The following is a 23136-nucleotide window of genomic DNA, read 5'->3' as shown; positions in this document are numbered from 1 at the left end:
TAGAACTAGGCCTTGGGGGACACTGACAACAAGGGGATGAGATGAGCAGGTGGTGTGTGAGTGGGAGGCGCTGAATGTTTGGTATAAAGAGATTCAAGATGGGGCCAAAAATCTGTAGTAAGATGGAATGGTCCACTCTGTCGATGGCAGAGGACAGGTCCAGGAGGAGGAGGATGACAGTAGGGTCGCTTGGCTTTGGTGGTTAGTAGGTCATTGGAGACTTTAGGGCAGTTTCCATTAAATGATTCTGGCTTCGGTGATTCGGTCAGAAGCCAGATTGTAACCGGTAAAAGAGTGAGGCTAAGTTAACACATAGCGGAACGCTCGCAGAAATTGCCGCGAGAGTTCCGGAATTCCATTCCGCGGGAAAATCGCACTTTAAATTCCCGCGATTTTCCCGCGGAAAAACTAGCATTTTGCAAGCGTAATTAGCTTGCAAAATGCTAGCGTTTTCCAAGCGATCTGTAGCATCGCTTGGAGAACTGATTGACAGGTTGGTCACACTCGTCAAACTTAGTGTTTGACAAGTGTGACCAACTTTTTACTACTGAGGCCGCCTATGCAGCATCAGTAGTAAAAGATAAAATGTAAAAAATAATAAAAAAAAAATGATGTTATTCTTACCTTCCGACGTCCCGTGCAGCCTTCCCGCCTCTCTCCACGCTCTCGTTCCCAGTAATCCTTTGCGAAAATGCCCACGATGACGTCCGTTCTCGTGGGATCGCGACGTCTCGCGGTCATTCGCAATGACCGCGAGACTTCGCGATCCCGCGAGAACGGACGTCATCGCGGGCATTTTCGCAAAGGATTACTGGGAACGGGAGCGTGGAGAGAGGCGGGAAGGCTGCGCGGGACGTCGGAAGGTAAGAATAACACCATTTTTTTATTTCAAATTCTATTTTTTACAGGGATATGGTACCCAAAGCCCGGAGGACAGTCTCCTCACCTCCGGACCGTGGGTACCATCCGCAATTGTTCTGCTTACTTTTCGCATGGTGTGCACAGCCACATGCGGAAAGTAAGCAGAACAATACATTCCTATGGGTGCGGGATTGCCGCGGTTCCGCAAAATTAATGAGCATGCTGCGTTTTTTACCGCGAAGTGATTCCGCCGCGGTAAAAACCGCAGCATTAGCACAGCATTGCGGAATCCCATAGGAATGCATGGGATGCTTATTTTTCGCGTTTTCGCGGCAAAATCGCTGCGGAAACGCGAAAAAAACGCCACGTGTGAACTCAGCCTAAGCAGGAGGAGTGATGGGAAGACAATTCAAGATGGACACGCTGTTGCAATAGTTTTAAGGCATAGGGGAGAAGTGATATGGGGTGATAGCTAGACACAGAGGATGGGTGAAGGAAAGGCTTTTTGAGGTGTGACCGAGGCATGTTTAAAGCATGAGGGAAAGACGCCAGTTGTTAGTGATAGTTTGGGATGAAGACTGAGGTTTAGGATGAGGTGGGATGGGATCGGGTCAAGTGCACAGGTGGTGAGATGTGATCAGAATAGAGGAAATTTTTTCTGTAATAGCGGAGAAGATGGTTTTGGTGGAAGAGGGCAGAGTAGTTATGGGGAGGGCTGTGGGGACTATAGTTCAAAGCTTTATCTGATGTAGTCAGTCTTCTGCTTGAAGAATGAGACAAAGTCTTCAGCTGAGATGAGTAGAGAGGGGAGAAGGTGCTGGGGGGACGGAGGAGAGAAATGAAAGTGTTGAATATCTGTTTAGAGTTGTGAGAAACTGAGGATATGAGAGATGAGAAGTAGGTATGTTTTGCATGGACTTGAAATTGATGAGGGACTGTTTTGAACGTGATGAAGTGTAGAATGAGCCAGGCTGGTGCTCCAGAGTTGTCTGTTAATTGTGCGAGTTTTGGCATATGTGAGGGGGCGACTGATTTAAGAGCTGCAGCCATTGTGGAGTTATGTAAAACTGCAGCAGCATCTGCATTGTATAAGGAACCAATGTCTGAAGGTGTTTGAGATTTTTGTGAGGGTGTGCAAGTTTGTAAAGTGGGTGTGAAGGATCCAAACCTACCATCCAGCCTGATGTCAATATTACTTCAGCGGGATCACGTGGTAAGGTTTCCCCATTTGTACTAGTGTCACTTTTCGCACCCACTGGGGACATGTAGAGTCAGATTGGTACAGTTTTAGTCAGATAAACCCCCCCCCACCCATCCCCTGTTCACACGAGCACGGGAAGTGAGAGGAAGTGGCCCTTTCAGACAGGTAGCTTGGAGAAAGCTGAGCGGGAAGTGTCAATGGGGATGTTTAAGTCACCAGTGTTGATAGTGGGTATATCTGCAGAAAGAAAATGACAACCAGCCGAGGTTGAAGGGGAGTAGATGTGGACAGAGTGCACCTCAAAAGATGGAAGAGTAACTGAGGTTGGCAGTAGAATTGGTGTGAGAAGTTATCTGACAGGAGAAAACTAACTTCTCTCTCTCTCTCTCTCTCTCTCTCTCTCTCTCTCTCTCTCTCTCTCTCTGTGTCTCTCTCTCTCTCTGTGTGTGTGTGTGTATATATATATATATATATATATATATATATATATATATATATATATATATATATAAAATTTTACTTTAGTAATTTTTACATCATAGTATTTAGACATTCCATTTGCTTTTTTCCTAATATTACAATTGCACTAACATGGTAACTGCTTGTTTTCCAGAAATTCCACTATAAAAATCACCTCTTTGGTGAGCATGATGTCCCACTGACTTGTATAGAGCAAATTGTTGTAGGTATGTATGAAATGGCAGGGATATGTCATTAATGTTGATCATTAATATTTGATCAACCCCACCAGCATCTATTTAGTGTATGATGATCTGTAAGATGACCTAACGAGTCTTTGATGGCCGTCACACACACACAGATTCACACTGAATTTGAGCCGTGTAACCCATTAGCAGGAATATACAATCCAATGAGTGACTTATCCATGTGAAAAAAGGGAAAGCTTCTCAATGAGTTCTTCAAGCTTCGTGCTAGGCATAGTGGTCATTTAAAGGGGTATTCCCATACAAGACCTTTGTCATATCGACAGTGTATTCCATTACTGTTTGATTTAATATATAAGCGTTGTAAAACACTAAATGGCCTCCGCATAGTACAGTTGAGCTGCTGTGTGTATATGCGGCCTGAATGTCTCCTCTCTGGAGTACACAGGATCCCTGTCTCAGCTGGTAATCTCTGTGCAAGTTTTATTGTGTGATCTCCGGTTTGCTGGGAACCTACATGTACGTGTCTAGTGTGAATACTTCTCTTAAATAGAAGCCTGAACTTATGGGTAGGTGTGACTACCTCTCTTAGGCCGGGGTCACACTTGTGAGTGTGATGCGAGAAACTCGCGCATCAATACCCGGCACTGCCGCCAGCATTTGGGACCGGAGTGTGCGGCTGCATAGAAATACTTGCAGCCGCACACTCCGGACCCGGTTGCCGGCGGCAGCAAGTATTGATGCGAGAGACTCGCATGTGTGACGCCAGCCTTAGGCTAAAGCCTGAATTTATGGGTAGGTAGGATCCTGCTGCAATTAAAACCGCCACAGTCTGGAGGGTGGAGTGCCCGGTCAGGGAGCTAATATACGGATAAAAAATTGACTGGCACTTGCAAATCAGGAAACTGGTGTGTACAGGTGTGAATTAAGAGTGGCCATCTCTATGCAGAAAAAAAGTTTGCATACAAGATCATGGCACCCGATGACCGAGCGTTTTGCTCCTTCTTCAGGTAGTCAGTAGCCTGTTCATTCACAGCAATCATGAAACAAGCCTTTTTAACAACTCTTAATCATTATTCATTTATGCCACTCACCAGTGTACAATTTTTCCTTAAAACAAAGAATTTATTTTTTTTTTCTTTTATACACAAGGTGAAGATTTTATCGGCATTAAAACTCCATTACACTCCATTAGTTTGGGGTATAGATCTAGGGACTTATGCTCATTATAGGTAAGCTATATTTATATGGAGTCTCACAACAGTTGGAAAAAATACCAAGGGGAACTTATTTTCTCGATCATTTTTACTTCTGCATTTAGTACATTACAAGTATATTTTTATACGTAGCACTTTTAGGCCAAAATTAGAGGTGAAGCAAAAGCATTGTGCCCTGTGGCTACAGCTGTGGCTAGCAGACAGGTGTTTCACTGACTAGTTGGCTGGAAAAGGCAGAGCTCCCAGCATGTCTGGAACTTGCCAGTAGTTACAACTTCACAGCATTGGAAGGGCAGCAGACCCCACAAGTAACCAGTAAAGGAAATGTAACACAGTCATTTGTCTTGTGCAACTTTCATTGTTTTCTATATAAAATCTTCCTAGAAATGCAGCTGGTTCCACTAAATCACACACCGTTGGCCATGTATTTGTCGTCTGCACTGCTTTCAATATTGATGGAGCACAAATATATGGTCTTCCTGTGCTCCCTGTGTTAAAGGGATGTTCACATTGTATTTACCAGTAACAGCCTGTTCATGACTCGATCAGAGCGGGATTTCTGGCTGAATTTCCGAAAAACTGGATACAGGCGTTCCTGTTAGCGGAGCCATTGAGTTGATTGAGCCAAACGGACTCTTGATCTTTTGGGCTTTGTGCTACTTGCTAATGATTTCAGTCTTTTTGAATGGACACAGTAGTGCAGTGTGAACAGCTCTTAAGCCTTTAAATCACTAGATGGAATATAGATGAATAAATTAATAAAGAAGGCGTAACAATGGAAATCCTTTTTTTTTTTTTTTTTTAAATCTTAGTAAATGACACCAAAAGAAAGCAGAAAATCCTCTCATTCAACAAGAAACTGAAATTCAACCCGACAGAGTTGATCATTTACTGTAAAGATTTCCGCATTCTTCGATTTCGGTTTGATGAATCTGGCCCAGAGAGTGCAAAAAAGGTACGTTCACTTTAACTCTTTAAGGCCACGTGCACATGTTGAGTATTTGTGGCTCTTGTCTAGGGTCTGGGCAGACACTAGTGCTCAGGCTCAATGAAAACTAGCTATACAGTATTAAAGATAAAAGAAATTGCAGTTGCATGTTTTCCATTACTATCACCTTTTTTTTTTTTTTTTTTTCACCTCGTCAATGGTACCATTACGTACTATGTTTTGCTGGCATACAAAATATCAGCAATTTTGTCATTTTTGTTTTTTACAGCAATTCACGTAAAAGTTTTCGTACATTTACATTACAAAATATGATTATTGTGTTAAATTTGGGGGGAAATGGGGTGATTCAAATTTCTGTTTCTTTTTTATATTAACTAAAGATTCCCATTGGGGACTTTCACTTTATTTCTACTGATTGACTTCGCTCCAGCCATTTCTATGAGATGAGATGCTGGCAATGTAATACAGCTCAGCTCTTCAGCTCACTCCATAAATCCGCTCTGTGACATAATATATCACGGGACGAGAAAGGGTTTTTTGTAGTATATACTTACATTTATCAGAATATACTTTTGGAGAAAACTTTGCTGTAATTCTGTTTCAACCTCTAAACTAGCACAGAATCCTCATTGTAAAACATCTTGCCCTAGGTAACACCTTATTGAACGGCCTCGCAACTGCACACCATATTTCCTCATGAAAATAAGCTCTTGTCCCATGCTGTTGCACCTAGGTACAGGTTCTCATAGTGACATTTGGAAATCTAGGTATCTGATTTGCTTCAACACTCTCTATATAAGGGGGTGGGGAACCTCTGGCCTGAGGGCTGATATACCACTCTCCGATTCCCAGGCAGATTCCCAGGGGCCGCAGTGCTCAGGCTGGCGGCCCTGTTTTGCTGGATAGCAGCCCTTTAATTGCTTCTTATATTGCTAGCATACAAAAACAGTGTTCACTACTGAATGCTGTGGCACAGGCAATGAAGGATTACATCCTAATGCTGGCTAGTGCCAGCATTAGAACGTACTTTGTGGGCAAACTCGGCGCACTGTGCTCTCGCATGTCACTGGCAAAAACAGCGACCTGGTATCTCCTATGTGATGTATATTCTCCAGCCCCAGTGTCTCCTATGTGATGTATACTGCAGACCTACCACTGATTGAGTGCTATAAGTGTAACATGAGCAGTGATAAATTTCCCCCAGTGTAATATACATCTGGGTTTGGAACAATTTACTTCTAAGGCTGCGAATTCTTTACAAAGCTTATTGGAAAGAGTTGATTATGCCCCAGACTGACACAAATCTGGAAAGTTAGTTGCGACTAGCGGCATCACTACCACCTAACATCACAGGCGTCCATGAAAAAGCTGACCCTGCCATCACATTAGGGGAGAGTTAATTAAATGTTTGACCAAATATAGTAGGATAAATTTCAAGTTGATAATTTTGTACGGCCGCGACTGATATTATAAATATCCAATTTTCCCTTGGCAGAAAAAAGGTTCCCCACCCTTGGTCTAAAAAGTAAAGTTTCCTTGGGAAATTAAATTGTGTAATCTGTGTATGCTGCATTAGTAAGGAATATTATGGGAGAAGCAGTACCAACTATGTCTGAGATTTCAGAAATCTCATGCATACAGCTTGTGTTTTTTTTTTTTTTTGTTCTCAGTATTTTGTGCAAAACCTCCAGTGTATTTTATGGATTGTTAATTTGGCCTCCAAAATACTCGTATTTTTTGTTAAAAGGGGCAGCCCTCAATAATACTGCTAGCAACTAAACAGGTTTACATTTTTTTGTTTTGTTTTGGAGAACACACGGACCGACGTCTCATTCAATCAGTTAGCAAGGCAAATTCCAGGCAAAATTTGATTTTTTTAATACAGATGCCATTGATGCAGAATGTTGCTCTCGGTTAAACTAATAGTCCCTATAGCCAGGTGTGCCCTAAAATAGGGATGTTAGGTTGTTGTCTGTTGCAGACAGGCCCATTAATAGCAGTGAGTGATCTCTCATTACATGAGCTCACGAGGGTATAAGGCTCTCGTGTGTTAGATGTTTCTGAATGCTGACTGTTCTCGGTGCTCTGTATATACGGGGTGCGTGGACACCTGTGCCTATGCCCGACGAAGTGTGAAAAGCCTTGTAGCTGCCAGTTCCCTTCCTGGACTTCATGTCAATTCTCAGCTACATATAAGACTCATTCACTGATTAGTAAAATCTGCGTTTGTTTTCTGGAAATTGCATAGGACGAGATTTTCTCTGGCAGCAAAGTGCCGTCCACTTGCTCAATCAGACTTTCCAAACGGGTGTTTTTTAAGTTCAGGAAAGGGTGACAAACAGAATTATTCATTTTGTACTTCCTGAAAACATCCTATATGGCTTGCGTATACTGAATCACTATAACCAAGCTTGAGTTAGGAATGAACTGAGTTTTCCAGGATTCCCAGAAGTGATGGGACACGCACTTATTTTCCCGTACAGAGAATCCTGGCCATATAGAGTGCAATATGGAACCATGCCTACAGTATTGTCACCTAGTAGTCTATTGCAACAACCATACAACCTTTTATTTAATTTTATGATATTAAATAGTCATGGCCGAGGACACCGTGGCACCGGAGCCCTGGCCTCCCTTCACAGGCACGCCACATTGCTCTTGTAGTACACTTGCCTCCACATTCCTGGCCCTGCTGAGGTCCACCCTCCTTTTTCGTGGGGTCGCCTTTGGCCTTGGATGAATGATCAGAGACACAGCCGAAGTATAATTCAAAATACAAAACTTTACTCTTGGAACTTCGCAGTACATACAGATCTAGTACAACATTTACAGCAGTATTCACATCACTTCTTCCTTCCTTTCCTTACTTGCTCTGTCACACAGCTCGATATCCCATCGTACCGCACTGTACGCTTCCTCTGTATTTTCCCTGTGCAGCCTGGCTTTCTTTGAGAGTTCCCCTGGCCATTTCGCCCCGGCTCTGAGAGCGTCTGCCCATGCTAGGAACTGCCACATGTGTTCACCGCTCGTCTGTCCTGCCGTGTAGATTCTCCTCCAGAAACTCCTTTAGTAACTTCTCTATCAACTTCTGTAACTATAGCTACACTGCTTGCACTTCTGTTGCGACTTCACTGCTTCTGGCTCAGGTTGTGGTGATGCTGCTCCCCACGTTCTGGATGACTGGGCACTCTCTTCTGCATAAACGTTGCAGGGTGTCTTTCTTGCCCGGGCCAGAGGCCACCCGAGCTCTATGGGCGTCCTTGCCCCCACTGAACCTAACCAGGAAGCTCCCTTCCCTTAAACTAAGTGACCCCTTCTATGTTAACTATCTACATGCCCACTAGACTCTTCATTGTATTATATACACTTCAATGCCCCATCTAGTGGCCCACTTACATTACTACGTTACACTAGAAGATACATATATACAATAGCCTGATATACACAACTTAATAACAAGATTTACATAGCAACGACACATAAATATACATTATCATAGGGAGCATAACGGGGTAAAGCTTCCAACCCCTTACATAGATCTAAGGCCTAGACAAAGGCAGGTTCATGAGCAGCCTGTCAACCTTTTCTTATAGCGCAGTGGAAATCCACACAAGTTGAAGAAGCATAGCGACTTTACACGGATGGTGACCTAGTAACGTTCCAAACCATAACCCTAGTGTTGGAGCAGACGTTCTCGCCACTGAGTCACCACATTAGGAAATAAATGTGTGAAGATGCATCTGAACCTGGGACCGCTTTCATGTTGGCCACCATCCCTGAAATGTTCCTTATCTGAATATTCACATTTGGTGTCACTTTATTCAAGACATTGTAAAAAAAATATTGGAAATGCTTCTAGTTAATACAGCGGTGTGTAGTCTGCAGCAGGTGACCTCAGGACGGGCGCAGAAAATGTCTTCCTTTTCCCCAATCTGTCAGAAATGATGAGCTATACAGTCTAAACCTTGACAGTTTAATTTAGGATAATGTAAATTCCCTAAAGCCACATTCGGATGTACACATGTTTTTAACTGATAAAAAAAATACTCATGTCCTTGTCTTTTCACAGACCATGTCCATGCTAAAATCAGAGACGCATCCATTTTTTTTTTTTTTTTTATCGGCAGCACAAATGAACAGATGCATACAGTCCTATGTGATGTCCGTAATTAACATCACAAAGGATAGAAGTTTTGTAATTTATCCATATGTGCAAAACACTAATGTCACACTGATCAGATACTGATGACGCGAGTGCCGTTTTATTACGTATGTCAAAAATAGGAGTGTTTGCATGAGGCCTGATATCAATTAAATTTGCTTGTTTTTTTAAATCTAGTATCATGTACTGGCCTAATCAGCCCTAGATACTTTCTATCAGTCACAGGTTTGCATCCTTTATAGTAATACTTTCCAGCTGAAGAAAGATTTGGAATGGCATTTTAACTTATTGGAAAACTGTCAAAATCCAGGTTATCGTTAGATATGGGCATCTCGGTGATTCCTTACAGTGCGGCACTATTGCTATTTTTTTGTACATAGAAATGCCCTGCACAGATCCAAGTAAACTGCAGTCCTCACTCATCCACCACAATGATTTCTGCACAGGTTTCAGGACTGTTGCTGATTGACAGCCTCTGACATAGACCATCTTGGCTAATTTGTTTTTTTTAAAGGGTCTGTTCCGGACGTTTATATATGTCCTATTCTTAGGACAGATCATCAATATCTGATCGGTGTGGGTTTGACGCCTGACACCCCTGCTGATCAGCTTATCCCTATGTCGGCTGTATGTGCCGAGTTGTGTAGCTGCTCAGCTCTGTCGTCAGAATAGTGGCCATTACCAGGTACTGCAAAACCACCCTCTATTCGAATCAGTAGGAAGCAGATGTGCAGTACCCGCTGCAGCCACTAGTCCGTTGAGAGCTGTGCAGCTACACAACTGGGTACATGTGGCCAGCATGCACTTTGGCTATTTGGTGGGCTTGTCAGGTATTGCGCCCCAATTGGTCAGATATTGAAGACCTTTGCTTAGGATAGACCAACAATATAAAAGTCTTAAAACCACTCTCAGGAGTGCTTCTTTAATTTCCTATACTTGACTAAATGCTTACGTAGTGCTTTAAAATACTTATTGATTGCTGACTTTACAACGCCGCTCCTCTTCTCGCTTGCGTGACTCTTAGGCTGAGTGCAGACGGAGTTTTTAGCCCTGCGGATTTTTCCATGCAGAATGGAAGAAATCCGCAGGTCAAATGACCTGCATTTTTCCTGCGGATTTCTTCCATTTTTCCTGCGGTTTTCTTGCGGTTTTTGTGCGGTCTTCCACTGCGGATTCCCCCCTGCGGATTTGGTGACAGGGCAGATGGAAAACTGCACAAAAGTAACATGCTGCTGATTTTGTACCGCAGGAAAACCACGCGAAAAAATCCACAGCGTCTGCACAGCGTTTTTTTTTTTAAAATTGCTTTTAATGGTACTGTACATCACAATGCGGATATGCAACGTTTCTGCGCGGTAAAATCCGCTGCGGATCCGCTGCATATCTGCATCGTGTGCATACAGCCTAAATCTGATTTGCTGGATCACTCTGGGGTCTGTGTGTGAGCCAGTGGTTGCGGTTACCAGGGCTGTGGAGTCGGTGTAAAATGGACCGACTCCTAAAATATATAATAAATTGGGTACAATAGTTCAATGCAGAATGTGCTGAATATTTTTTCATAGGAATTTGGGAAAGTTATGAAATGTCCTATAAATGACTGTTCTATTCCTGATCTAAGGCTACATTCACACACAGCGTTTTTCCTGCGTTTTTTGAGGCTACATTTTTCAGCTGCAAAAGCAGATCAGCTTTTTAAAAAACCCCATCACTTGAAAGGTTTTTGAGCTCATAGATAATGTTTTCAATAGCAAAAGCAGATTAGAAATCTGCTCTATCTATATATCCATTTATCCATATGTCTATCCATATCATATCTGTACCAAAAAGAATGAAAGCCGGATAGCACACAGACTAAGGCTGGTTTCACATTAGCGCTTTTTCTCTGCCCGGCGTGCCCGCCCCTTGCTTGTAGCGCCGCCTCCTAGCGGACAGCGGCGCCTGCGATCGGCGCACCTTATCTTTAGCATAGGGTGCGCAGATCGTGCGCAGGCCGTGCGCTAGTTGCGCTTTGACCTGCGCTGCGCACTTTTGATGCTAAAGATAGGGTGCGCCGATCGCAGGCGCCGCTGTCCGCTAGGAGGCGACGCTACAAGCAAGGGGCGGGCACGCCGGGCAGAGAGCCGGCTCGGGGGCGGAGCTACCCCCGGCCGTGCGTGCGCTTAAAAAGCGCTAATGTGAAACCAGCCTAACACTCCTGTTTTAGCACCAGTCAGGTACACCTCATAGCTGCCCAAAAGGACACCCAGAACAGGCATTGCTCGTCTTCAGTAACACATCAACATCAATTGATAGTTGGAATAAATAGACTGCATTCACCACCACATCTTCTTAAAGTGTAGGGGTGTGCAGTACGAGGTTCTGCAGCAGCTGAGGTGTGCAGTATGACATTCTGCAGAACAGTATGAGGTTCTGCCCCCGCCCCCCCGGTTTGATCCTGGCTACGCCCATAGTGTGAATGTAGGCTGAGGATCCAGGCTTTAATTTAGCCGAGATAAGTCATAGTGTATGTGTATATATATGTGTGTGTGTATATATATATATATGTGTGTATATATATATATATATATATATATATATATATATATATATATATATATATATATATATATATATATATTATAATATGTACAGTACAGACCAAAAGTTTGGAAACCCCTCAAAGCGTTTTTATTTTCATGACTATGCAAATTGTAGATTCACTCTGAAGGCATCAAAACAATGAATTAACACATGTGGAATTATATAATTAACAAAGTGTGAAACAACTGAAAATACTGTCTCTTATATTCTAGGTTCTTCAAAGTAGCCACCTTTTGCTTTGATTTCTGCTTTGCACACTCTTGGCATTCTCTTGATGAGCTTCAAGAGGTAGTCACCGGAAATGGTTTTCACTTCACAGGTGTGCCCTGTCAGGTTTAATAAGTGGCATTTCTTGCCTTATAAATGAGGTTGGGACCATCAGTTGTGTTGTGCAGAGGTCTGGTGGATACACAGGTGATAGTCCTACTGAATAGACTGTTAAAATTTGTATTATGGCAAGAAAAACGAGTGGCCATCATTACTTTAAGAAATGAAGGTCAGTCAGTCCAAAAAATTGGGAAAACTTTGAAAGTGTCCCCAAGTGCAGTGGCAAAAACCATCAAGCGCTACAAAGAAACTGGCTCACATGAGGACCGCCCCAGGAAAGGAAGACCAAGAGTCACCTCTGCTGCGGAGGATAAGTTCATCCGAGTTAACAGCAGCTCAGATTAGAGACCAGGTCAATGCCACACAGAGTTCTAGCAGCAGACACATCTCTACAACAACTGTTAAGAGGAGACTTTGTGCAGCAGGCCTTCATGGTAAAATAGCTGCTAAGAAACCACTACTAAGGACAGGCAACAAGCAGAAGAGACTTGTTTGGGCTAAAGAACACAAGGAATGGACATTAGACCAGTGGAAATCTGTGCTTTGGTCTGATGAGTCCAAATTTGAGATCTTTGGTTCCAACCACCATGTCTTTGTGCGACGCAGAAAAGGAGAACGGATGGACTCTACATGCCTGGTTCCCACCATGAAGCATGGAGGAGGAGGAGGTGAGATGGTGTGGGGGTGCTTTGCTGGTGACACTGTTGGGGATTTATTCAAAATTGAAGGCATACTGAACCAGCATGGCTACCACAGGATCTTGCAGCGGCATGCTATTCCATCCGGTTTGTGTTTAGTTGGACTATCATCTATTTTTCAACAGGACAATGACCTCAAACACACCTCCAGGCTGTGTAAGGGCTATTTGACCAAGGAGGAGAGTGATGGGGTGCTACGCCAGATGACCTGGCCTCCACAGTCACCAGACCTGACCCCAATCGAGATGATTGGGGGTGAGCTGGACCGCAGAGTGAAGGCAAAAGGGCCAACAAGTGCTAAGCATCTCTGGGAACTCCTTCAAGACTGTTGGAAGACCATTTCCAGTGACTACCTCTTGAAGCTCATCAAGAGAATGCCAAGAGTGGTCAAAGCAGTAATCAAAGCAAAAGGTGGCTACTTTGAAGAACCTAGAATATAAGACATATTTTCAGTTGTTTCAAACTGTTTTGTTAATTATATAATTCCACATGTGTTCATTCATAGTTTTGATGCCTTCAGAGTGAATCTACAATTTTCATAGTCATGAAAATAAAGAAAACTCTTTGAGAAGATGTGTCCAAACTTTGGTCTGTACCGTATGTATGTAATCGATATTATACAGTGTATTACATATTTACAATTTATTAGTTTGTGTTCTAAAGTTGTATTCCAATAAATAGATATTCTGTTTTATCTAAATATCTTGATTATTGGATCATAGAATTGATTAAATGTCTGATGTTCACATTGTACTACAATAAATTTTTCACTTAAATATAAGCAATATATGTGGGAGTCGGAGTCTGAGTCAGTGTAAGGGAAATTGAGGAGTTGGAGTCGCGGGTTTGTCTTACCGACTCCACAGCCCTGGCGGTTACAGTGTAAGTCTATGGGGATTCCTTCTGACGTTCCATAGAATTGTATTGTAAAAGTGACCACTGGCTCAGCGTGATCCGGCAAGTTAGACTATATGTCACGTAGCCCAGAAGAGGATCGGAACGATGCTGGAAACCAGAGACGATGGCGACCGGTGAGGGTTATATTTGCCCTTGCGTCCTCACGCGTATTTAGACCGGTTTAGCAGATGCAGATGGTCTTGGTCATGCTTCTTTAGACAACTGTTGGAACCAGTCGGCCAGTCTCGGGTTTTCTCAGTGAGTATATACAGAATTGTTCAAGCCTCATTGCAGAATAAATAACAAAGGGTTAATAATTCTGAGAAGTCAGTAAAATGTGGCATTTTTATGTTGAATTTACAGCTGAAGAGAATGGTACTTAGTTCTGCGCCACTATAGTCCCGCGTAGGTCATTCTTCTATTTTATTTGACCGTTTTTGTATCTTTTGTCTCAGGTTTGTCTCGCCCTGGCGCACTACTCACAGCCAACAGATCTGCAGCTACTTTTCGCTTTTGAGTATGTTGCCAAGATGTATCATAATCAAGGTAGGTTATGATGTAGTATGTATGTGTGCAGCCGGCTGTGTAATCAGTATTAATATGCGTTGTCTTGTAATGTGCATTAAAAAACGCAATAAAAAAACATACAATTCATCAGCGATTACTTAGTATATTAGTATATACCTTTGCAGGCAGATTGTGTGCCAGCAGATGCCATTATGCATCCCATTCTCCCGCTGTGCTGGTGGCTCCGTAATGCATTAGATATCTCGGCATTGCTTATATCGATTTATATTAATGTCACAACACTCTCCCATTGGTTTACCAGTCAACCATACACTAATCTTGGAAAAAAAATTCCACAATTCTTTTAGAAACCTAGATATAATAGAATTTTAACATGAAAATTACTGGAAATGTTCATGTTATGAAATGGTAGATTCAGCACGGTGGCTCGGTGGTTGGCACTGCAACCTTTCAGCACTGGGGTCCTGGATTCAAATCCCACCAAGGACAACATCTGCAAGGAGTCTGTATGTTCTCCCCGTGTTTGCATGGGTTTCCTCCCTCATTCCATAGACATACTGATAGGGAATGTTGACTGTGAGTCCCAATGGGGACAGCGATGATAATGGAATCAGTGGTGCTATATAAGTGAGTAAAATAATTAAATCTACAGAGTTGAGCCGGTTGGTGTTAAATCAAAACTACATCATCTGCAAACATACTTATTGTCTCTTCTTTCTATATGCTCACTGGATCTAATGACCTCTGCCAATGGTTCAATCAATAGATTCAATAATAAGGTTGTGCCCGCTCCCCTCTCTGTGTTGTTCTACTGGACATGGTGAACGCCTGAGATAATGTTTTGTGGTTTAAGTTATTAATATTACATGAATATTTGATAAAATGTAGATTTTTACAACTGTGTTGCCCCATGTTGTCTGAAAAATACAAGAAACCTGAGCCAGTACTCCATTTTTCTTCTCTTAAACATGTCCTTGCGAAATAGCAGATAATCTCACTGATAAAGTATTTTTATTTGTTCTAATTTGTTGGTGATTTCTTCTCTCTTTTTTTTCTACCTGCAGGAGATTATATTTTGCCTTATTAAAGGGATTTTTTGCTTTCAGAAAACCGTTGCACCTGGCAGAAGTTTAAGTAAAGGACATTTTTTTTTTTTTTTTTTTTTCTGGAAAAAAACAAAACAAAATCCAATACGTGGGTCCAGCAGCACAGAGTCTGTGACGCTGCTTCCAGTGTTTGTCTGCAGTGCTGTCACCGCATCGATTGTACTGTACCAAAAAACCGGCTCTGTGTCTGGTGAAGTTCACAGATCAATGGCTGGCTGCAGAGTAGTCGATGTGATGTCAGTCCTGCAGGCAATAATAAGCCTGAGCATTGGTGATGCGCACAGTTGTTGTGGTTTTTATTGTTGTGGACTCGGGTTTTAAGAAGCCAGAAAACCCCTTTAAGCAAGAGCTACATTTCTCCTTTCTAATATGGATATATTGGTAACTGAAATGTGTCCTGTATAGATGGCTGAGAAATTACAACACATCTGTGTGCGCTGAAATTGTCTTTTTATGAGGAAAGCACAATAAAAACTTAGTTAATTTTTACATTTTGCTATTTCTTGAGCCTTAAACTTAATTTATTGTAACAAACAAAACCTGTGAAGCCGTGTGGCTGTAGATCCAGCTCCCGAACCCCAGAATTCTTCTTGGCCGTCAGGTTTTACATTATTTTAATGTTTCTTTAGAATAATGTTTCCAGCCCTTCACGCACTTGCTTTATCCCCGGTCCTGTTCCTCTTTCTTCCAGTGAATTTTCCTTTATAAATCTTGCCGTGATCACTGGTATTTTCTTTCCCCCCATTTATAATTTCATATTTGTGTCACTGTAACTTCTGATATTCATGTCTTAGACACTTTCCTGAAGTAAAACGTCAAATTCTGTTTACAGGAGACCGAATTAATGGGATAGATCCTGGAGGAGGGGGAGAGACTGGTCCAAAGACTCCGATGTTTGAGACCTATTCCGACTGGGACCGAGAGATCAAAAGAACGGGGGCCTCTGAATGGAGAGTTTGCTCAGTAAATGAGGGGTATATGATTTCAAAAAGGTGTGTATGCCTATAAAATAAAATGGCTATAGATTAACTGTAAATATAACCCTATAGATCAGGGGTGGGGAACCTTTTTTATGCCAAGGGCCTTTTTGGATATTTTTAGAAGTTGCACGCTAACTCTGCACACAAAGTACATCCTCATGCTGGCACTGGTGTCGGGACGTACCCTTGCACCGCATACGCCTCCGCATTCAGTATTGAACGCTCCGTGCGCGTGCTTACAGAACAAGAAGAAATTAAAAAGCCGGGGCTGCCAGGCCAAGAACTGTAGTCCCAGGAATCTGCCCAAGGGGTGGAGAAAAGTTCACCTAAACTTTATGTAAAGGGAATCTGTCAGCTGGATTTAGCTACCCCATCTGAGACCAGCATCATGTAGGGAGGGAGACCCCGTAAGTAACACATTGCTGGAATTGGGGTCTCTGCCCCTACATTATGTTGCTCTCTGATTAGGTTGCAAAAACCTGGTGACAGATACTCTTGAAGGCCTAAAATGAATAGGATATATTATGTGCATCTTTGACAGTCTGGTGTCATGTGTTCGACTTTCATGATCTGTATATGAGCCATAATGTCTAGACTAGGCACGGGTCCCAGATCTGAATGTCACATCCTCGAAGGTATTTGAGGCTTTGCAGTCTGTAAAAGTCATAAAACAGAGTATGAGTTATTTCCATGAGACATTACCATTCATTGATGTACGAGAACTTGCTGAAAGCACTTATCTAATACTCAGTTTAGACCTTTTTAGATTTAAGTTTTCAAAAATTGGAATCATTGGGTAAATTCTGCGCTGCCGATAAACAAACATGGAAGAGCAAAATGGTATCCAGGCATTCGGTTTATTATTCTTGATAAAGGCCGATCTATCTTGTACAGTCGAAACGTTGCTGTGTCCCTGTGTTATGTGGTGTACTAATAAAGAAGAGATCCTTTTTGCTACTGTGGATGGTGTTGTCGCTCTCTTCACTTTCGGATCATCCTCTTTTCATACTTTCATCCAATACACATATCAATTTATTTGTGACGTTTAATGAACCGTAAAAAAATCAATTACGGTATATTGTGGTACTGTTAGCCAGAAAAACAGATGTAAAACGTTTATACCCAAAAATGCAAAAGTATTCTCAGTGATCCCTTTATTGGCTAACCAGAAAAATTATATATTTGTAAGCTTTCAGCGCGCAGAGGCTCCTTCTTCAGGAAGATCCCAACTCTGAAAGTGTGCAAATATATGTTTTCTGGTTAGCCAATAATGGTGTCACTCCGAGAATACTTATCATTTTTCGGCATATAAGTATTTACATCAATTTGGGAAGTTTGGAACTTAGAAACTTGATGACGAATAAGCCGCATTCCTGGATACTGCTCTTCTCTTCCATCCTTGTTATCGGCAGCACAGAATTATTCCATTTCTGTTGTCTTAGCCGAGGGTCTGCAGCAGCTTTTTAGTGGTTGTGGTCACACGACCATACCAGGTGAGTACCATTGTCACTCGGATAAGACCCTATTGCTCTTATGTTTTTCCAGCTTTTTCCTAGATGTAAGTTTTTGTTGGGCAAGGTAATCTATAGTGTGTAACATTGTGTACACTGCTAGGTCAGGGCAGTGGTTGACATGCACATAATAGTGCTGTGCTTTCTTATTGCGTCTGTCTTTACCCGGTATCCAGACTTATAAAGGGCACTCTGGAAGCCAGATTAAAGCTAAGCCACTTAGGGAGGTCTATTTTAAGCATCTTTGTTTCTACCATATGCTCCTTTATATGAACAAATGACCGAATCCAGCACCGATTCCTGGCTTATTATCACATAGCCATGCAGCAAGGTACACAATGTAATCTAGAACAGGCAATTATTGACAGGCAGCATTTGTCTGCTTTCGTTGTTGGGGAATTAATTAGCGGCATAATTCTCGTGGGATGTTAAGCTTGTCAATCTGCTGCGCTCGAGAGGAGTCCCAACAGCAGTGCTTGTGTTAGAGGAGTACGGCATGACACAACATATGGCCGTGACGTTGTCTTCCTTCCTTTATTGCAGATTTGACCTGTTTATGTTTAGTTCTGCTGATAATTATATTTTAGTGATGTCCTATATTTCCGAAGACCTTTTATGCTTAGTTTTCTAATATGTACATATGGTCCTGACCCCAGAATTGGCGTACTCTTGGTTCTGCAGGCCACATCCCTTTCCAGTTTCCGTTTGCACTTGCTATACAGCTCTGTGATGGGTGAGAGGGGAAGTAGGACGTTTGGTGTGATTATTAGTGCTTTATTATCTGACTTTCTATGGCCACATTTGTGAACTATTGGTAGTGAAGCTGCTGCTCCAGTTTTAGGAGTCTCTTAACTACAGATCTGTAGTAGCTACACCCATTTGCAGATAGCAATAGGACATTTGTAGAGAGATTTCATCATCTTATCTTACGGAATCGCACAAATTATTAACGCCAAAGCAAATGCAAAGTTAATATGTAAAAGTGTATGTAAAAGTGCTGATTCCACAAAGTATACGCAGTATATACCCACCTAGTATTTCTTTTTATTGGAGGCAGTTTGTACAGGGGCTTTTGTGTCCTGACACTAGACACGCATTCAATGATTTTTCTTGTGGTTCGGGAACATATTTGATGTATTCATGGATGAGATTAGTTCTTACTGATAACACATCAGTATGAAGAGTGTTTGTTGTCTGTCGTGACATCACATTAAAAATAATCCGGTCTCGGTCATCAGTCGGTCTTGTGATAATTTTTAGCTGTTTTGTGTTCCCTTTTTCACGTAGGCTCCATGCACACATTTGTCACACTGGTTCCTAGTAGGGGCTATCAGTTAATCTGGTAATATTTGCATTTCGTTGTAGCCTTCCAGAGTATTTTGTCGTCCCCTCCTCTCTGGCCGATATGGATCTGAAGCAGTATTCTTATTCGTTTTTTGGAAGACGATTGCCAGTGAGTATGTGTTGATCGGCGTCGTCTTGGGGCAATAACATAAACTAATTTTATGATGTACTTTTTACATTTTGGCTTATAATTTATTGATCATTAAATAAATGATTCATTGACCATTGTTGTAGCCAGGGCTGTGGAGTCGGTAAGCCAAACCTGCGACTCCGACTCCTACATATATTGCTTATATTTAAGTGAAAAATTTATTGTAGTACAATGTGAACATCAGACATTTAATCATTTTTATGGTACAATAATCAAGATATTTAGATAGAACAGAATATATATTTATTGGAATACAACTTTAGAACACAAAAAACTGTAATAAATTGTAAATATGTAATACACTATGTAGTATCGATTTTTTTTTTTTTTTTTTTTTTTTTTTTTTTTTTTTTTTTTTTTTATATATATATATATATATATATATATATATATATATATATATATATATATATATATATATACACACTCACTCATATGTAAAAGTTTGGGCACCCCCATTAATGTTAACCTTTTTTCTTTATAACAATTTTGGTTTTTGCAACAGCTATTTCAGTTTCATATATCTAATAACTGATGGACTCAGTTATATTTCTGGATTCAAATTAGGTTTATTGTACTAACAGAAAATGTGCAATCTGCATTTAAACAAAATTTGACCGGTGCAAAAGTATGGGCACCCTTATCATTTTCTTGATTTGAACACTCCTAACTACTTTTTACTGACTTCCTGAAGCACTAAATTGGTTTTGTAACCTCATTAAGCTTTGAACTTCATAGCCAGGTGTATCAAATCATGAGAAAAGGTATTTAAAGTGGCCACTTGCAAGTAGTTCTCCTATTAGATTCTCCTATGAAGAGTGGCATCATGGGCTCCTCAAAACAACTCTCAAATGATCTGAAAACAAAGATTATTCAACATAGCTTTTCAGGGGAAGGATACAAAAAGTTGTCTCAGAGATTTAACCTGTCAGTTTCCACTGTGAGGAACATAGTAAGGAAATGGAAGAACACAGGTACAGTTCTTGTTAAGCCCAGAAGTGGCAGGCCAAGAAAAATATCAGAAAGGCAGAGAAGAAGAATGGTGAGAACAGTCAAGGACAATCCACAGACCACCTCCAAAGACCTGCAGCATCATCTTGCTGCAGATGGTGTCACTGTGCATCGGTCAACAATACAGCGCACTTTGCACAAGGAGAAGCTGTATGGGAGAGTGATGTGAAAGAAGCCGTTTCTGCAAGCACGCCACAAACAGAGTCGCCTGAGGTATGCAAAAGCACATTTGGACAAGCCAGTTACATTTTGGAAGAAGGTCCTGTGGACTGATGAAACAAAGATTGAGTTGTTTGGTCATACAAAAAGGCGTTATGCATGCGCTGTATTGTTGACCGATGCACAGTGACACCATCTGCAGCAAGATGATGCTGCAGGTCTTTGGAGGTGGTCTGTGGATTGTCCTTGACTGTTCTCACCATTCTTCTTCTCTGCCTTTCTGATATTTTTCTTGGCCTGCCACTTCTGGGCTTAACAAGAACTGTACCTGTGTTCTTCCATTTCCTAACTATGTTCCTCACAGTGGAAACTGACAGGTTAAATCACTGAGACAACTTTTTGTATCCTTCCCCTGAAAAGCTATGTTGAATAATCTTTGTTTTCAGATCATTTGAGAGTTGATTTGAGGAGCCCATGATGCCACTCTTCATAGGAGAATCAAATAGGAGAACTACTTGCAAGTGGCCACTTTAAATACCTTTTCTCATGATTTGATATACCTGGCTATGAAGTTCAAAGCTCAATGAGGTTACAAAACCAATTTAGTGCTTCAGGAAGTCAGTAAAAAGTAGTTAGGAGTGTTCAAATCAAGAAAATGATAAGGGTGCCCATACTTTTGCACCGGTCAAATTTTGTTTAAATGCAGATTGCACATTTTCTGTTAGTACAATAAACCTCATATGAATCCAGAAATATAACTGAGTCCATCAGTTATTAGATATATGAAACTGAAATAGCTGTTGCAAAAACCAAAATTGTTATAAAGAAAAAAGGTTAACATTAATAGGGGTGCCCAAACTTTTACATATGACTGTATATATAATATATGTATGTGTGTGTGTATATGTATGTTGTATATGTATGTATGTGTATGTATAATATGTGTAATAAACTATGTAAGTGGCAAAAACAGTTTTCAACAAAAACATACTAAATAACATTTGTGCAGTCTATGAATTTGTTCTAAGAAATAGAATTGCATCCATCAGATCCTCCCTCATAGATGACCTCAAATCTGACCTAATAATTTTAAAGCTAGAGAACAACTTCTCTACACTAACTTGGGTTGGAGGCAAAGCCGTAACCACATGGGCAATATCTCCAACAATTTCCGGGTATGAAGGAATTGCCTCATGCACAGTCAGTTTTGATGAACGGTTGAATTTTTCTATTTCTTTGAGAGCAAGTGAAACATTTTGCTGAAATATGGTCACTCTGCTTGCTATAGGAGACAGAGTGAAATCTTTTTCCTTGCGGCAACGCTTTGCCTGCTCCGTGTCATCCAAATACTTGTCAAAGTCAAATGCCTCATCTGATGAGGATGAAGATATGGCAGCAGTAGCACGGTCAGGACCCAAGTCTTCTTGCTCTTGGCTGTCCTGTAGGCCACTCATCCTAACTGCTACGTCAGTCAGAGCTTCTTTTCCTTTAGTAAGCTGTTGATCATCAAGCAGTCTACGATGACTTGGGTCCACATAAACAGCTGCCAGAAATATTTTATTTTCCAATAGCTGTGTCTCTCTCCGTTTCATTGACGCAGAAATGCCATCTGAGATTAAACCTCTTCTTTGGGACAGGCAAAATAGCAAGTTCTTCCACTCCCTTATGAAAATGCCAGGAGTTAAATCCTCAGCTTGTAATTTTTTTAGTCACGGTAAATGGGTGATTAAGCAATTCCTTCAATTCAGCCACCTGTGTCCATTGACCTTCATTTAGGGTTACTTGAGGGTTCGCCATATCTATAAGAAACTGTTTTAGTTCAAGCAATCACTTAATCCATTAAATAAGTGCTGCCACATCGAGTGGCTTGATCGACAATTGCCCCTTTCCCAGCACGTCTTTTCAAGATGGAATCAATTTTAGGGGTTCTGGCGGCAATAACTAATTTCCTCACTTTTCCAATCAGATTTCCAGCATGTCCCTCTTGCAGACTATCTCTTATTGCCAGCTGCAGCGTGTGCACAACTTTCTCACTTTCTCCAGATCGGGGCCCAGGAATCGGATCCTGTGCAGGGCAGGCACCCCTCCCTTTCCTCTCTCTGGTGAAGATGGCAGAAGACAGGACAGAGGAGGGGAGATTGCCCCCTGCAGTCTGGATCTGGTGCAGGAAGGGGGCATTGCAGCATACAAGTGAGTTTTGATAGGTGTGTGCCCCTGCCTCTAGGGGGGGGCAGCTGCCCCCCCTGCCCCTCGCTGGCTACGGTCATGATTCACACACAGCGTTTTTGCGGATCCGTTTTTTGCAGTAACTCTGGGCATCCCAGCAAAGTAAATGGATTTCAAGATATGACGTTCAGACACCTCGCTTTGTGAGGATCCGTTTTTGGGCTGAATGAGCATGTCAGTTTGTGTGGCGTTTTTCTAATCTGCTTTTGCTATTGAAAACATTATCTATGAGCTCAAAAACCTTTCAGGTGATGCGGTTTTTTAAAAAGCTGATCAACTTATCCTCAAAAAAGCAGCAAAAACGCTGTGTGTGAATGTAGCCTTAGATCAGGAATAGAACAGCCATTTATAGGACATTTCATAACTTTCCCAAACTCCTATGAAAAAATATTCAGCACATTCTGCATTGAACTACTGTACCCAATTTATTATATATTTTAGGAGTCGGTCCATTTTATACCGACTCCGACTCCACCAAAATGAGCTCCGACTCCACGACTCTCTGACTCCACAGCCTTGGTTGTATCTGAAGATACATGTGATGTGAGACGTGACCTTGTCTT

General features: G+C 41.6%; 1 protein-coding gene across 1 annotated transcript in view; it reads left to right on the top strand.

Annotated features, from left to right (window-relative positions):
• MTMR10 (myotubularin related protein 10) overlaps positions 1-23136 on the top strand; it is an 81495-nt gene that overhangs the window by 36675 nt on the left and 21684 nt on the right. The window contains exons 4-8 of the mRNA XM_073586893.1: positions 2676-2748; positions 4757-4899; positions 14013-14103; positions 16024-16183; positions 19048-19135. Coding sequence (XP_073442994.1) covers positions 2676-2748; positions 4757-4899; positions 14013-14103; positions 16024-16183; positions 19048-19135 — 555 coding nt within the window. The remainder of the gene's footprint in view (positions 1-2675; positions 2749-4756; positions 4900-14012; positions 14104-16023; positions 16184-19047; positions 19136-23136) is intronic.

The sequence above is a fragment of the Dendrobates tinctorius genome, unplaced genomic scaffold (assembly GCF_039654945.1).
Source record: "Dendrobates tinctorius isolate UK_male_01 unplaced genomic scaffold, ASM3965494v1 ptg000097l, whole genome shotgun sequence".
NCBI classification, from domain to species: Eukaryota; Metazoa; Chordata; class Amphibia; order Anura; family Dendrobatidae; genus Dendrobates; species Dendrobates tinctorius.
This window is presented reverse-complemented; position numbering and strand designations above follow the sequence as displayed.